Source organism: Salmo salar, chromosome 19 (genome assembly GCF_965601325.2).
Source record: "Salmo salar chromosome 19, fSalSal1, whole genome shotgun sequence".
In the NCBI taxonomy this organism is placed as follows: Eukaryota; Metazoa; Chordata; class Actinopteri; order Salmoniformes; family Salmonidae; genus Salmo; species Salmo salar.
This window is the reverse complement of record NC_138309.1, coordinates 58,252,335-58,266,701: the sequence shown is the minus strand read 5'-3', so window position 1 is coordinate 58,266,701 and position 14,367 is coordinate 58,252,335. Positions and strand designations below refer to the sequence as shown.

General features: G+C 43.7%; 1 protein-coding gene across 1 annotated transcript; it reads left to right on the top strand.

Annotated features, from left to right (window-relative positions):
• Positions 1-3,974: 3,974 nt before the first annotated feature.
• ttll6 (tubulin tyrosine ligase-like family, member 6) lies at positions 3,975-14,223 on the top strand. Its single transcript, XM_082965835.1, has 13 exons — positions 3,975-4,106; positions 4,873-4,991; positions 5,088-5,218; positions 7,679-7,835; positions 8,144-8,287; positions 8,591-8,676; positions 8,793-9,018; positions 9,542-9,720; positions 10,435-10,623; positions 10,793-10,943; positions 11,300-11,542; positions 12,397-12,670; positions 12,832-14,223. Exons 2-13 carry the CDS (start codon positions 4,971-4,973, stop codon positions 13,074-13,076), a joined length of 2,046 nt encoding a protein of 681 aa, XP_082821961.1. The 5' UTR covers positions 3,975-4,106; positions 4,873-4,970; the 3' UTR covers positions 13,077-14,223.
• The last annotated feature ends 144 nt before the right edge of the window (positions 14,224-14,367 follow it).

Sequence of the window (14,367 nt, the reverse complement as noted above, 5' to 3'; positions counted from 1 at the left end):
AAGCTCATCACCAAGCTCGGGACCCTGGGACTGAACACCTCCCTCTGCAACTGGATCCTGTTCCTCGGTGTCCACATCACTAAGGACTTAACATGATCCACACACATGGTCCGCACTGTCGTGAAGAGGGCACAACAGTGCCTCTTCTCCCACAGGAGGCTGAAGAGATTTGGCATGGGCCCTCAGGTCCTGAAGAGGTTCTACAGCTGCACCATCGAGAGCAACTTGACTGGTTGCATCACTGCTTGGAAAGCAACTGCACCGCCCTCGACCGCAAATCTCTACAGAGGGTGTTGAGGACGGCCCAGTACATCACTGGGGCTGAGCTCCCTGCCATCCTGTACCTCTATATCAGGCGGCGTTAGAGGAAGGCCCGAAAAAATTGCGAAAGACTTCAGCCACCCAAGCCATAGACTGTTCTCTCTGCTACCGTCCGGCAAGTGGTACCGAGGCAACGTTTCTCAGACCTGCATGCTCCGAGACAGCTTCTATCAACAAGCAATAAGACTGTTGTATAGATAATCAAATGATTAACCGGACTACATGCGCTGACTCTATTTTGCACTGACTCTATGCACACTCACAAGACTCTATCCACACACACATACACACACTTACATACGCACACACACAACACACGCGTACTGACGCCACACACACACACACACACTTTCACACATGTACACATACTCTCATCATACAATGCATTCGTACATTTTACAGACCCCTTCCCTTTTCCCACATTTTGTTACGTTACAGCCTTATTCTAAAATGTATTAAATAAAAATGTTCCCTCACCAATCTACACACAATACCCCATAATGACAAAGCTAAAACAGGTTTTTAGACATTTTTGCAAATGTATTTAAACGAACAGATAGGGTATTTACATAATTATTCAGACCCTTTGCTATGAGACTTGAAATTGAGCTCAGGTGCATCCTTTTTCCATTGAACATCCTTAAGATGTTTCTACTAGATTGGAGTCCACCTGTGGTAAATTCAATTGATTGGACATGATTTGGAAAGGCACATACCTGTCTATATAAGGTCCCACATTTGACAGTGCATGTCAGAGCAAAAACCAAGCCATGAGTTCCAAACACATGTCCGTAGAGCTCCGAGACTGGATTGTTACGACGCACAGATCTGAGAAAGTGTACCAAAAAAATGTCTACAGCATTGAAAGTCCCCAAGAACACAGTGGCCTCCATCATTCTTAAATGAAAGAAGTTTGGAACCAACAAGGCTCTCCGCCAGGCCAAACAGCAATCGGGGGAGAAGGGCCTGGGTCAGGGAGGTGACCAAGAACCCGATGGTCACTCTTGACAGAGCTCCAGAGTTCATCTGTGGAAATGGGAGAACCTTCCAGAAGGACAACCATCTTGCAGCACTCCACCAACCAGGCCTTTATGGTAGAGTGGCCAGACAGAAGCCACTCCTCAGTAAAAGGCACATGACAGCCCGCTTGGAGTTTGCCAAAAGGCACCTAAAGGGCTCTCAGACCATGAGAAACGAGGTTCTCTGGTCTGATGAAACCAAGATTGAACTCCTTGGTCTGAATGCCAAGCGTCACGTCTGGAAGAATCCTGGCACCATCCCTAAGGGGAAGCATGGTGGTGGCAGCATCATGCTGTGGGGTTGTTTTTCAGCGGCAGGGACTGGGAGACTAGTCAAGATCGAGGGAAAGATGAACGGAGCAAAGTACAGAGAGATCTTTGATGAAAACCTGCTCCAGGGTGCTCAGAACCTCAGAATGGGGCGAAGGTTCTCCTTGCATCAGGAAAACGACCCTAAACACACAGCCAAGACAACGCAGGAGTGGTATCGGGACAAGTCCTTGAGTGGCCAAGCCAGAGCCCGGACTTGAACCCTATCAAACATAGCTGTGCAGCGACGCTCCCCATGCAACCTGACAGAGCTTGAGAGGATTTGCGGAGAAAAATTTGAGAAACTCCCCAAATACAGTTGTGCCAAGCTTGTAGCGTCATACCCAAGAAGACTCAAGGCTGTAAATGCTGCCGAAGGTGCTTCAACAAAGTACTGAGTTAAGGGTCTGAATACTTATGTAAATGTGATATTTTGGTGGTTAATTTTTTCTAAGAACCTGTTTTTGCTTTGTCATTATGGGGTATTGTGTGTAGATTGATGAGGGGGGGAAACTATTTAATAAGGCTGTAACGTAACAAAATGTGGAAAAGGTCAAGGGGTCTGAATACTTTCCGAATGCAATGTATACGCTGCTGCTACTTAGTTTTTTACATTTTATTATTATCAATCCTGATGCCTAGTCACTTTACCCATGCCTACATGTACATACATAACTACCTCAGCTACCTCGTACCCCTGCACATTGATATGGTATTGGTTCACCCTGTATATAGCTTAATTCTTGTTTTTATTTTCTTATTTTACCTCTGTGTTGTCAGGAAAGAGCTTGTAAGTAAGCATTTCACTGTAAGTATTCGGCGCATGTGACAAATAAAATGTGAAGTGATAATGAGGGAAAATGCAGTGAGCATTGATCAGAGAAAAACATGCAGTCAGGTCAGTGGTTGACTGAATTGTTGATTTGAGTTGTTTTCAGAAGTTTTTTACCATGACTTCAGAACTTTTGCATGAAATAAGTACTTTGTTTTTCCATCTTGAGGATAGAGATTAGTGAATTGAAAATGAATTATTAGATAGTAATAGACCAATATCGTTCTTTGACTAGAATTTACATCTGATATACTAGAAAAAATATGCTTGAGAACACAGAACTGCTAGGCCTATTTAAAGACTATATTTATGCAATTGTTGTTTTTTGGATAGGTCCTAAAGAGAGATCCTATGAGAGTGCTGTTGTAACAGTATACCTGTAGAGGTCACTGGGCCGTCTCGGCCAAGCTCAATTACAAGAGTTCAGGGCCAGGATTATCCAGATCACTGGCTCAGAATACTGTTACCCAGCACCAGAGGAGGCTGGTGGGAGGAGCTATAGGTGGATGGGCTGATTGTAATGGCTGGAATGGAACAAATGGAACGGAGTCAAACATGTTGTTTTCATGTGTTGGATGTGTTTGATACCATTCCATCGATTCCAATCCAGCCATTACAATTAGCTCATCTTCCTATAGCTCCTCCAACTAGCAGCCTATGCCCAGCACCCAGGCCTCCCGCAGCCTGACAGGGATGTCCCTCCTCACCCCCCCGGGCCCTGTCCAGCACTTACCCTTATCATTACCAGCAATTAGCCTACTCTCACCTAGGCTTCACCTTTGGGACGTGAGATCGGAGAGAGAGCCCCTCAGTGATGGTCAGGGCACACAAGGACACTTCAAGGGGATTTAGGCTAAGTTACTGTCTGAGGAGTCTTGTGTTTTTTTCCAAACGGAGTGATCCGTCTGAACTCTGTTACAAACTTGATTCGCTGCCCAATAACTCTTGAATGACCCTCTGCTATGGATGGAATGTTGACAGGCCGAGTACCTACCTGAGAAGAGAAATGGAAATAGAAACATGATTCCCTGTGTACATTACAACCTGGATTCTGATCCAGTTGATTGTATTTCAGGGTGGGGGTACTTGTATCCACATCAAAACACAATTATGTAAATGTATGCAAATTGCTTAGATGTAGGTTGGAAAACAGAATGTATTTTAATTTGTGTTAATTGATGCTTGATAACTCAAGTTAATTAACTAGTGTTACTGTTATGTAAGCCTTTTTTATTCCTCTTTGTGTATCTTCTTCAGGATGGACCTGCGAGCAGAGAGCCCTGACAAAGACTCTGAAGATGATGCCTTCAAGTGTGGACCTGAGGGAGGAGAGGAGGGTGAGGGCTGGGGGAGCGATAGTCAACCCGAGGTCTGCACCCCTACTCCTCCGTCCACTGGCAAGAGGAAGAAGAAAAGGAAAAAGAGGTACTTTAAAGTTAAAATATGTAACTGTGTGGATGTACTGGTGCTTTGATGCTTCCTCTTCCCCAGAACGCTGGGAGAGGCAGAAGTTATTGGGGAAGGATGATTACAACCTTGCAGCAAGGCACGTCTGTCCCCCTCTCTCTGTTTCTTCTCTCCCAGATGACTGTGGATCAATATCGTCAACTGCAAATATGAAAGTGGTGAGTTATCCGGCATATACCAACGTGTGAATTGGTGTGATTTTATCTTTTCAAAGATCACCCATGTCACTTGCTTTGTTACCCCCATGTTGGGATAATCCGAGACCATCCATTTATTTCCTCACAGTCACAGTTTTGCTACTTAGTCTAGTCAAATACATTTGAAGCACAGACGTACACTGAGTATAGCATACATTAGGAACACCTTCTTAATATTGAGTTGCACCCCCTTTTGCCATCAGAACAGCCTCAATTTGTCAGGGTAGGTGTCGAAAGGTGTTGAAAGCGTTCCACAGGGATGCTGGCCCATGTTTACTCCAATGCTTCGCACAGTTGTGTCAAGTTGGCTGGATGTCATTTGGGTGGTGGACCTTTCTTGATACACACGGGAAACTAGACCGTGAAAAACCCAGCAGCGTTGCAGTTCTTGACACAAATCGGTGCACCAGACACCTACTACCATATCCCGTTCAAAGGCACTTAAATCTTTTGTCTTGCCCATTCACCCTCTGAATGGCACACACACAATCCATGTCTCAATTGTCTCAAGGCTTGAAAATCCTTCTTTAACCTGTTTCCTCCCCTTCACCTACACTGATTTGAAGTGGATTTAACAAGTTACATCAATAAGGGATCATAGCTTTCGCCTGGATTCACCTGGTCAGTCTATGTCATGAAAAGAGCAGGGGTTCCTTAATGTTTTGTATACTTAGTGTAGATTAATATATGTCATCTAATAGGAAGTCTTTCTTCCTCACCCTGTCAGTGCGACGTGCTGCTCGCAGATATGGCCTTTTGGAAGCAGTGGAGGGCGAGGACTGGACTCTCTTCTGGACAGACTGCTCTGTCTCACTGGACAGAGTTATGGACATGAAGCGCTACCAGGTACTCAACATCTCCCAAGTGCACTTCTCTCCTCATAGAGTTCTGAAAAGGTTCCTCTGCCCCATTCAATGCTATGTGTCTGCTGTACCCTTACAGAAGATCAACCATTTTCCAGGGATGAGTGAGATTTGTAGAAAGGATCTCCTGGCTCGAAACATGAACCGCATGCTAAAGCTCTTCCCCAAAGACTACAATATCTTTCCCCGAACATGGTGCCTACCAGCAGAGTGAGTTCTCATTGTCAATGTGCTTAAGAGTCTCGTTATTCAAAACACATACAGTACCAGTCAAAAGTTACTCATTCCAGGGTTTTTCTTTATTTTTACTATTTTCTACATTGTAGAATAATGGTGAAGACATCAAAACTATGAAATAACACATATGGAATCATGTGGAAACCCAAAAAGTGTTAAACAAATCCAAATATATTTTATATTTGAGATTCTTCAAAGTAGCCACCCTTTGCCTTGATGACAGCTTTGCACACTCTTGGCATTCTCTCAACCAGCTTCATGTGGTAGTCACCTGGAATGTATTTCAATTAACAGGTGTGCCTTGTTAAAAGTTAATTTGTGGAATTTCTTTCCTTCTTAATGTGTTTGAGCCAATCAGTTGTCTTGTGACAAGGTAGGGATGGTATACAGAAGATAGCCCTATTTTGTAAAAGACCAAGTCAATATTATGGCAAGAATGGCTCAAATAAGCAAAGAGAATCGGCAGTCCATCATAACTTTAAGCCATGAAGGTCAGTCAATCCGGAAAACTTCAAGAACCTTGAAAGTTTCTTCAAGTGCAGTCGCAAAAACCATCAGGCACTATAATTAAACTGGCTCTCATGAGGACCGCCACATGAAAGGAAGACCCAGAGTTACCTCTGCTGCAGAGGATAAGTTCATTAGTTAACTGCACCTCAGATTGCAGCCCAAATAAATGCTTCACAGAGTTCAAGTAACATACACATCTCAACATCAACTGTTCAGAGGAGACTGCGTGAATCAGACCTTCATGGTCAGATTACTGCAAAGAAACCACTACTAAAGAACACAAATAAGAATAAGAGACTTGCTTGGGCCAAGAAACACGAGCAATGGACATTAGACCGGTGGACATCTGTCCTTTGGTCTGATGAGTCCAAATGTGAGATTTTTGGTTCCAACCGCCGTGTCTTTGTGAGATGCAGAGTAGGTGAACGGATGATCTCCACATGTGTGGTTCCCACTGTGAAGCATGGAGGAGGAGGTATGATGGTGTGGGGGTGCTTTGCTGGTGACACTGTCTGTGATTTATTTAGAATTCAAGGCACACTTAACCAGCATGGTTACAACAGCATTCTGCAGCGATACGCTATCCCATCTGGTTTGCTCTTAGTGGGACTATCCTTTGTTTTTCAACAATGACCCAAAAGACACCTCCAGGCTGTGTAAGGGATATTTGACCAAGAAGGAGGGTGATGGAGTGCTGCATCAGATGACCTGGCCTCCACAATCACCCGACCTCAACCCAATTGATGGTTTGGGATGAGTTGGACCGCAGAGTGAAGGAAAAGCAGCCAGCAAGTGTTCAGCATATGTGCTGGGCGGCAGGTAGCCTAGTGGTTAGAGCATTGGGCCAGTAACCGAAAGGTTGCTAGATCGAATCCCCGAGCTGCCAAGGTAAAAAATCTGTTCTCAATGACATAAAAACGACATAAAAATATGTGGGAACTCCTTCAAGACTGTTGGAAAAGCATTCCTCATGAAGCTGATTGAGAGAATGCCCAGAGTGTGCAATGAGGGCACGAAAAGACTTGTTCCCCCTCAGGAGACTGAAAAAATTTGGCATGGGTCCTCAGATCCTCAAAAGGTTCTACAGCTGCACCATCAAGAGCATCCTGACTGGTTTTATCACTGCCTGGTATGGCAACTACTCGGCCTCCGACCACAAGGCACTACAGAGGGTAGTGCAAACGGCCCAGTACATCACTGGGGCCAAGCTTCCTGCCATCCAGGACCTCTATACCAGGCGGTGTCAGAGGAAGGCCCTAAAAATTGTCAAAGACTCCAGTCATAGACTGTTCTCTCTGCTACCACATGGCAAGTGGTACCGGAGCGCCAAGTCTAGGTCCAAGAGGCTTTTAAACAGCTTCTACCCCCAAGCCAAAAGACTCCTGAACACCTAATCAAATGCATAGTCACTTTAATAACACTACCTACATGTACATATTACCTCAACTAACTCGTGCCCCCACACATTGTCTCTGTACCCCCCCCCCCGTAAATATAGTCACGCAATTGTTATTTTAGTGCTGCTCTTTAATTACTTGTTACTTTTATTTCTTGTTCTTATCCATATTTTTTTTTTAACTGCATTGTTGGTTAGGGGCTCGTAAGTAAGCATTTCACTGTATTCGGCGTATCTGACTAATAAAATTTGATTTGATTTGAAGCTGTCATCAAGGCAAAGGGTGGCTACTTTGAAGAATGTAAAATATATTTAGATTTTTTTTAACACTTTTTTTGGTTACTACATGATTCCATATGTGTTATTTCCTAGTTTTGTTGTCTTCACTATTATTCTACAATGTAGAAAATAGTAAAAATAAAGAAAAACCCTGGAATGTGTAGGTGTGTCCTAACTTTTGACTGGTACTGTATATGATCAGGAGAGTAATCAATTGAGAATGGAAGTGTTTTTTTGTATCTCTGCAGTTATAGTGACTTCCAAGCTTACACCAGGTCCAAGAAACACAAGACTTTCATCTGTAAGCCAGACTCCGGTTGCCAAGGGCGAGGCATCTTACTCACCAAATCCAGCAAAGACATCCGGCCCGGAGAACACATGATCTGCCAGGTGTACGTCTCCCGGGTGAGACTCACTCCCTTCTCAGAGAGGGATCCTTCTAGACTTTTGTACATATTGTGTAACATTCTGCACAATCAATTCAACTCGTAGTTCAACTGAGGTTGCAGGATGACAGTTGTAATAAATGTGATACCTTATTATGTGACAGTATTTATGGGACCAATCAGAGAGAAGGGTTATGACAATGTCATTATGAAAGGACTAATCCGAGAGTAGGCTATGACGATGTTATTACGAAGGGACTAATCAGAGAGCAGGGTTATGTTGATGTCATTAGGTATATCATAATGCCAACCCTCCTCTCCCCCCAGCCATTCGTTATTGATGGCTTCAAGTTTGACCTGCGTATCTATGTGCTGGTGACCTCCTGTGACCCCTTCCGTATCTTCCTGTACAACGAGGGGCTGGCTCGCTTCTGCACTACCCAATACAATGAGCCCAGCAATGGCAACGTGGTGAGGTGGACAACACAGATACTCCGTTAACACTTCTAATGCCAACTGTTACGCAGCATTACACACTTCTTATTGTCCTATTTCACCCTGTTCTTTGACAGTTAATTGGTAGTTGTGGTGTTGGTTGTGTCGTTGATGCTCTGAAGCATTCGAGATAATCATTTAAAATGGGGAATCGCATCTTTACAGTATTCATATGTTTATTCCAGAATGATAGTATATTTTCTACGGTGTCCTTTCTGATCCCTTATTGTACCTTTACACATCCCTGGCGCTCCCTCACAAAATGTATATTTGTACAAGGATGATGTTTGCATGCATCTGACCAACTATGCCATCAACAAGCACAGTGAGAACTTTGTCCGTGATGACGACACGGGCAGCAAACGGTAAGCAGGTGTTTGTTTACTTCAAATACCTCTCGAGTTGACCTTTAGCTTTGTTTGTATAATTCATCTCATGATGCAAAGCTTGCATCTCTGTTCCCTCCTCCCTGTCGTTCCAGGAAGCTGTCCACCTTGAACAAGCACCTGGAAGCCATGTGTTACGACACAGAGAAGATGTGGTTGGACATTGAGGACGTGATTATTAAGACGCTCATCTCAGCCCACCCTATCCTCAAACACAACTACCACACCTGTTTCCCCAACCACGCAGCCGGCAGTGCCTGCTTTGAGATCCTTGGCTTTGATGTGCTACTAGACCATCGACTCAGGCCCTGGCTGCTGGAGGTGAGGCCTTCTTAAAGAATCAGGATGATGTATTGATTTGGGTCCAGTTCAGTGTTTGTTGAGCTAAGAAATGTGTTATTCTAATCTACTACACTCTCATCATGCAGTGTCCAATATGCATTTCGCTAGCAACTTATAATAACTTTATTATTAACGGTAGATAGCAAACAAGGAATATTCATGATGTTCAATTATTTTCACATTAATATATGGGCGTGTTTATTAAAGGTATACTTCGGGATTTTGACAATGGGGCTTTTTATCTACTTTCCCAGAGTCAGATGAGCTTGTAGATACCATTTTTATGTCTCTGTGTCCAGTATGAAGGAAGTTAGAGGTAGTTTCGCGAGCCAATGCTAACTAGCGTTAGTACAATTAATGGGAGTGTAGCGTCCTAGCAGAGACCCATAAACTTAGTCATTGCGCTAACGCTACTTAGCAATTCCGCTCGCGTTAGTTAGTAGGAGGTAGATAACGTGCCTCATTACCAAAATCCTGAAGTATCCCTTTAATGTTTGTGCAGGTGAACCACTCCCCCAGTTTCACTACTGATTCGCGGTTGGACCGGGAGGTGAAGGATAGCCTGCTGTATGACACCCTGGTCCTTATAAACCTGGGTGCCTGTGACCGCCGTAAGATCACTGAGGAGGAGAAGCGCAGGGTGAAGGAGAGGCTGCAGCAGAACCGCTCCAGAGAGGCTAGGTATAGTCAGGACCATGTGATGGATAGGAAGACAATGCGGAACTTTGATTTCAATGCGCTTGTAGGATCAGTTTGACCATGTAACAATAAGCTATGATGGGTCATTTTATTATAAATTAGCATTGTTATAGACATGTAACAAACAAAGTGATTTGGACCAAACTCAAGCCAACATACACTGAGTGTACAAAACATTAAGAACACTTTTCATGACATAGACTGACCAGGTGAATCCAGGTGAAAGCTATGATCCCTTATTGATGTCACTTGTTAAATCCACTTCAATCAGTGTAAATGAAGGGGAGGAGACAGGTTAAAGAAGGATTTTTAAGCCTTGAGACAACTGAGACATGGGCAAGACTAAAGATGTAAGTGACTTCGAACAGGGTATGGTAGTAGGGGCCAGGCGCACCGGTTTGAGTGTGTCATGAACTGCATCGCTGCTGGTTTTTCACGCTCAACAGTTTCCCATGTGTATCGAGAATGGTCCAACACCCAAGGACATCCAGCCAACTTGACACAACTGTGGGAAGCATTGGAGTCAACATGGGCCAGCATCCCTGTGGAACGCTTTCGACACCTTGTAGAGTCCATGCTGTTCTGAGGGGAAAAGGGGATGCAACTCCATATTAGGATGGTGTTCTTAATGTTTTGTACACTCAGTGTATATTGAGTGTATGCATTCATTCAGTTGTGGTAATGTTGTGTTGTCAGGAGTGAGGAACTGCGTCAGTCCCAGGCAGCCAGTGTAGAGCAGATGCGGAGGTATGAGGCCAAACACCTGGGTGGCTTCCGTGGAATCTACCCCTGTGAGGGTGGAGAGAAGTATGAGAAGTACTTCAAACACAGCAGCTCCCTGTTTCAGGAGACTGCCGCCTCTAAGGCCAGGGAGGAGTGTGCCAGGTAGAAACAATCACCCAAACACTCACACACATACGCACGCACAGGCTTCTTGACAATACCATGAAAACACTCAACAGAAAATACTAAATCGTTGTACCTTTAAATTCACTTTTTTCGTTGTTTCATGTACAACTTCTTTGTGTGTGACTGTGTGTGACTGTCCGCTCAGGCAGCAGCTGCAGGAGCTGCGTCTGAAGCAGGAGCAGAAGGAGAGGGAGCAGAAGGGGAGCCGTAGACGAGACTTGCAGGGGGAGTCTGCAGGAGAGAGGGCCAAACCACACAGAGTACAAGTTCGTCAGACCAACTCCAACTCCCAACAGGTAACTGTGAGTCACATCACCCTGCCCATCAGATTTTATGTAACATTTTACCTCAGGTTTTGAATGTAGTATTGCCTACAGAATCTAGCAGTCAACAACCGTAAAGAGAAGTCTAAAGTCTCGTTGTATCATTGGGGGTGGCAATCTTAGTGGACTTGTAGTTGTAGGGCCTTTCAGTGGCCGCAAGAGGGAGCCAAATATCTTCTCCACTAAACACCTTACACATATGTCCAGCTACCAAACTATATAATGGCCATTTATCATATTTACATAAGCATCTCAATGAATACTGAAGAATGATTTTACACTGTGATGAACTTATTCCTTACTGTATGGTGTGAATTGTGGGTGTCCAGCTCCTGACCATGCCCCTCCTGCCTACTGCTACCAATGGTTCCGCTATGGTGCAGGACCTCTCTGATGAGGAGGTGGAGAGGGTGAGTGGACTGCTCCAACGGGAGAGTCTACTGAGGGACCTGGGGGTGGTGGACCAGATCTATAAGCTGCTGCAGGGGCGAGGCCAGTCCATGCCTAACGGCATTACACCCCCCCGCGAGCAGAATGAGCTGCCCCTACACAGACATGAACGAGCCAATAAGGTTAGGCTACACCTCCATAGTCACTGACTGGTCAGTTTAGTAAGTTCCGTTTATTGTTTCCCTAACAAGGAAATGTGTCCTCCATATTTTTCCTAATATGGGATAAAGAGCTCGACAGCTTGTAGTCCTAAAAAACAGAAATTAGTTCTCTGGTTCGTTCAAGCATTCTTATGGATGGAAATTAATGGGAAAGAATGAGGTTTTGGGATAAACGTTGGAATAAGGTCAGAGATTAACACAGGTTTAGGAGATCTTATACATTTTGTTCTGTGAGAAAATGTTATTTTATATTATATTTGTCACATGCGCCGAATACAACAGGTGTAGACCTTACAGTGAAATGCTTACTTACAAGCCCTTAACCAACAATGCAGTTTTACGAAAAATACCAAAAAAATAAGAAATAAAAGTAACATAATTAAAGAGCAGCAGTAAAATAACAATAGTGAGGCTATATACAGGGGGGTACTGGTACAAAGTCAATGTGCGGGGGCACCGGTTAGTCGAGGTAATTGAGGTATTATATACACGTGGGTAGAGTTATTAAAGTGACTTATGCATAGATAATAATTAAGTGATGTTAGCTGATGAAGATTATCTCATAGAACAAAATGTGTAAGATCTCCTAAGCCTGTGTTTACTACAAACCTTATTTTTGGCGTTTTATCCAAAAACCCTACAACAAAAAAAAACATGAATTTCTCCATAGGCTTTGTTTAACCAATGAGTTATGGCGGAGTTAGTGCCGACAAAAATACAACATTACTCTTGCTCTCTATGGTCACTGCATTGTCTCAAACATTACTCCATTAGTAATGAGATGCTTAAGTCTGTCCTATGTAATGTCTTGCCAGTTGGACTCCCTGACTGAGTTTTCCTGGAGACCGAAGCGCCACTGTACTGTGATCCAACACCTGTTGCCTCCAGGGGCCAAGCCCTGCCGTCAGTACGTCCATTCCCAGCTGCTGCAGCACCGCTGGCCATGGCCCAGTCTGGACAGGGGGCCCGCTCAGACTGAGTCTGCCTGCCTTCAGTACTACACTCCAGAGGACCAAGTCCTAGAGACGGTCCGCCGGGCGCCAGGGGACCTGAGGAGGACCAACAGTGCCCAGCGTATCCCATTGACAAGTGAGCACACCCACTGAGCACCCTCACTGCACCTCACTTTATTGTGTCATTACAGTACCGCCACTGATCTAAAGTTGGACATTGTACTTCTGGGTAATTGGATGGCATAGTATTGATTTTCTCTACCTCTCTCTCTTTTTCTCTCTCTCTTTGACTCTCAGTCAATGGTGCTCGTCAGGGCAGTATGAGCTCGTCTTATGCAGAGTCCAAGGCCCGGACCACAGTGTCAAACATCTCCCAGCTCACGCCTGGACGGCTCCACTGCACCCCCATGTCCTCCGACCCCAAGGCCCTCCAGAGCCTGTTTGTCATCTCCACCCCAGCCCTACTGATCCAGAGGCCCGAGTTCCCCCACCCCATCCGCAAACCCTCGCGCAAAGTCCCCCAGCACGGACAAGGGCGTTAGGGAGCAGGGACTTTACCAGTCCATCCATAGTGCCATAAACCACGAGCAGGGGAGAGTGAACAAGCTTTCCTGGCAAAACTGTACACAAGTTGTCCCTGAAATCCTCGCCCTATACTGTGTACATTTCTTCACTTTTATTTCATGAAAATGAAATTCATTTCTACATTAGCACTGAGCTACTGAGAATTAATTGAAGAGAAATGGAGAATAGATAAATGGAATAGGTCTTATTGTGAAAATATTGAAGCAACGGTGCCTATCGTGACTTAGGTATTGTGCGCGGTACTTGGTAGGAAGACGTGTCATCTCATATGTCTACGCAAACACTGTGGCTTTTACACAATTGAATGTAAGTGAATACTATCTGTGTCTTATCAAATATCTTGGGTTGTTAAATATCACTATAACCACTGAGCCAATGGTGAAAACACGTTTTTTTTTATAATTCTGGAAATCTGGACGTTTTACTCAGTAATGTGAAATCTGAAGGGAAAATGTGACCATGTAGGCATATAGCAGGTTTGTATGACTTTGATGTTGATGACTTTGCTACTATGCTTTGTTATCATATAGATTTGTGTTTAGCTAAGCAGGAAATTCTAATTTTGCAATGGGAACCATAATCAATCATGTGTGCCAAACCTTAGAAGAAAAGCTCAGGATACTGAAATGAGATACTGAAATGGACCACCAAGCTGGACTAACAAATACTCCTCACATTTCACTGATTTTAATTGCAAATTTACCCACAGTATTTTCATATGGTTATTTTAAATTTGGGATGGGGTGTACATTTACTTATTGAGCATTCTTTTATTTGAGTTGGTGAGAAATATAGACAAATGCCTTCAGAAATGTTATGCCTTGATCATTGCTCATGTAGAAATGAGGATATTTGTTAAATTCAGGATGATATTGATAATAGTACTAGGCTTATTATCAATATATACTCCATATGAATAATCAAATAGTTTCCTAATTTGTGTAAATTATTTGGAAATCTTAAATTTGCACATTTGTAGGCCTACAAATTATGAGTGAAATCTTTGGAAATGCAAACTAAAATTTCAATGAAAATGTACGTTTATTTTCTTTAACAATGATCTTGTTTGATTTTTTTCATAAACGTTGTCGGCCTACTACTGTATTTAAATGGTAATTCGATATTTCGATGTGTTTGCATTTTACCTCAAGAATTATTTGGAAAAGTAGGCTTTAATTACAATCGAAATCATTGAACGATATATTTTTCGATTGGAATATGTAGGCCTTTGTAGAGTTTCGATGCGCG

Bases quoted from the DNA above. Each gene is read 5' to 3' on its own strand.
- ttll6 (XM_082965835.1), top strand. From the start codon at position 4,971: ATGGACATGAAGCGCTACCAG. The intron at 4,992-5,087 runs GTACTCAACATC...GTACCCTTACAG, and splicing joins TGGACATGAAGCGCTACCAG to AAGATCAACCATTTTCCAGG. The intron at 10,944-11,299 runs GTAACTGTGAGT...GTGGGTGTCCAG, and splicing joins CCAACTCCAACTCCCAACAG to CTCCTGACCATGCCCCTCCT.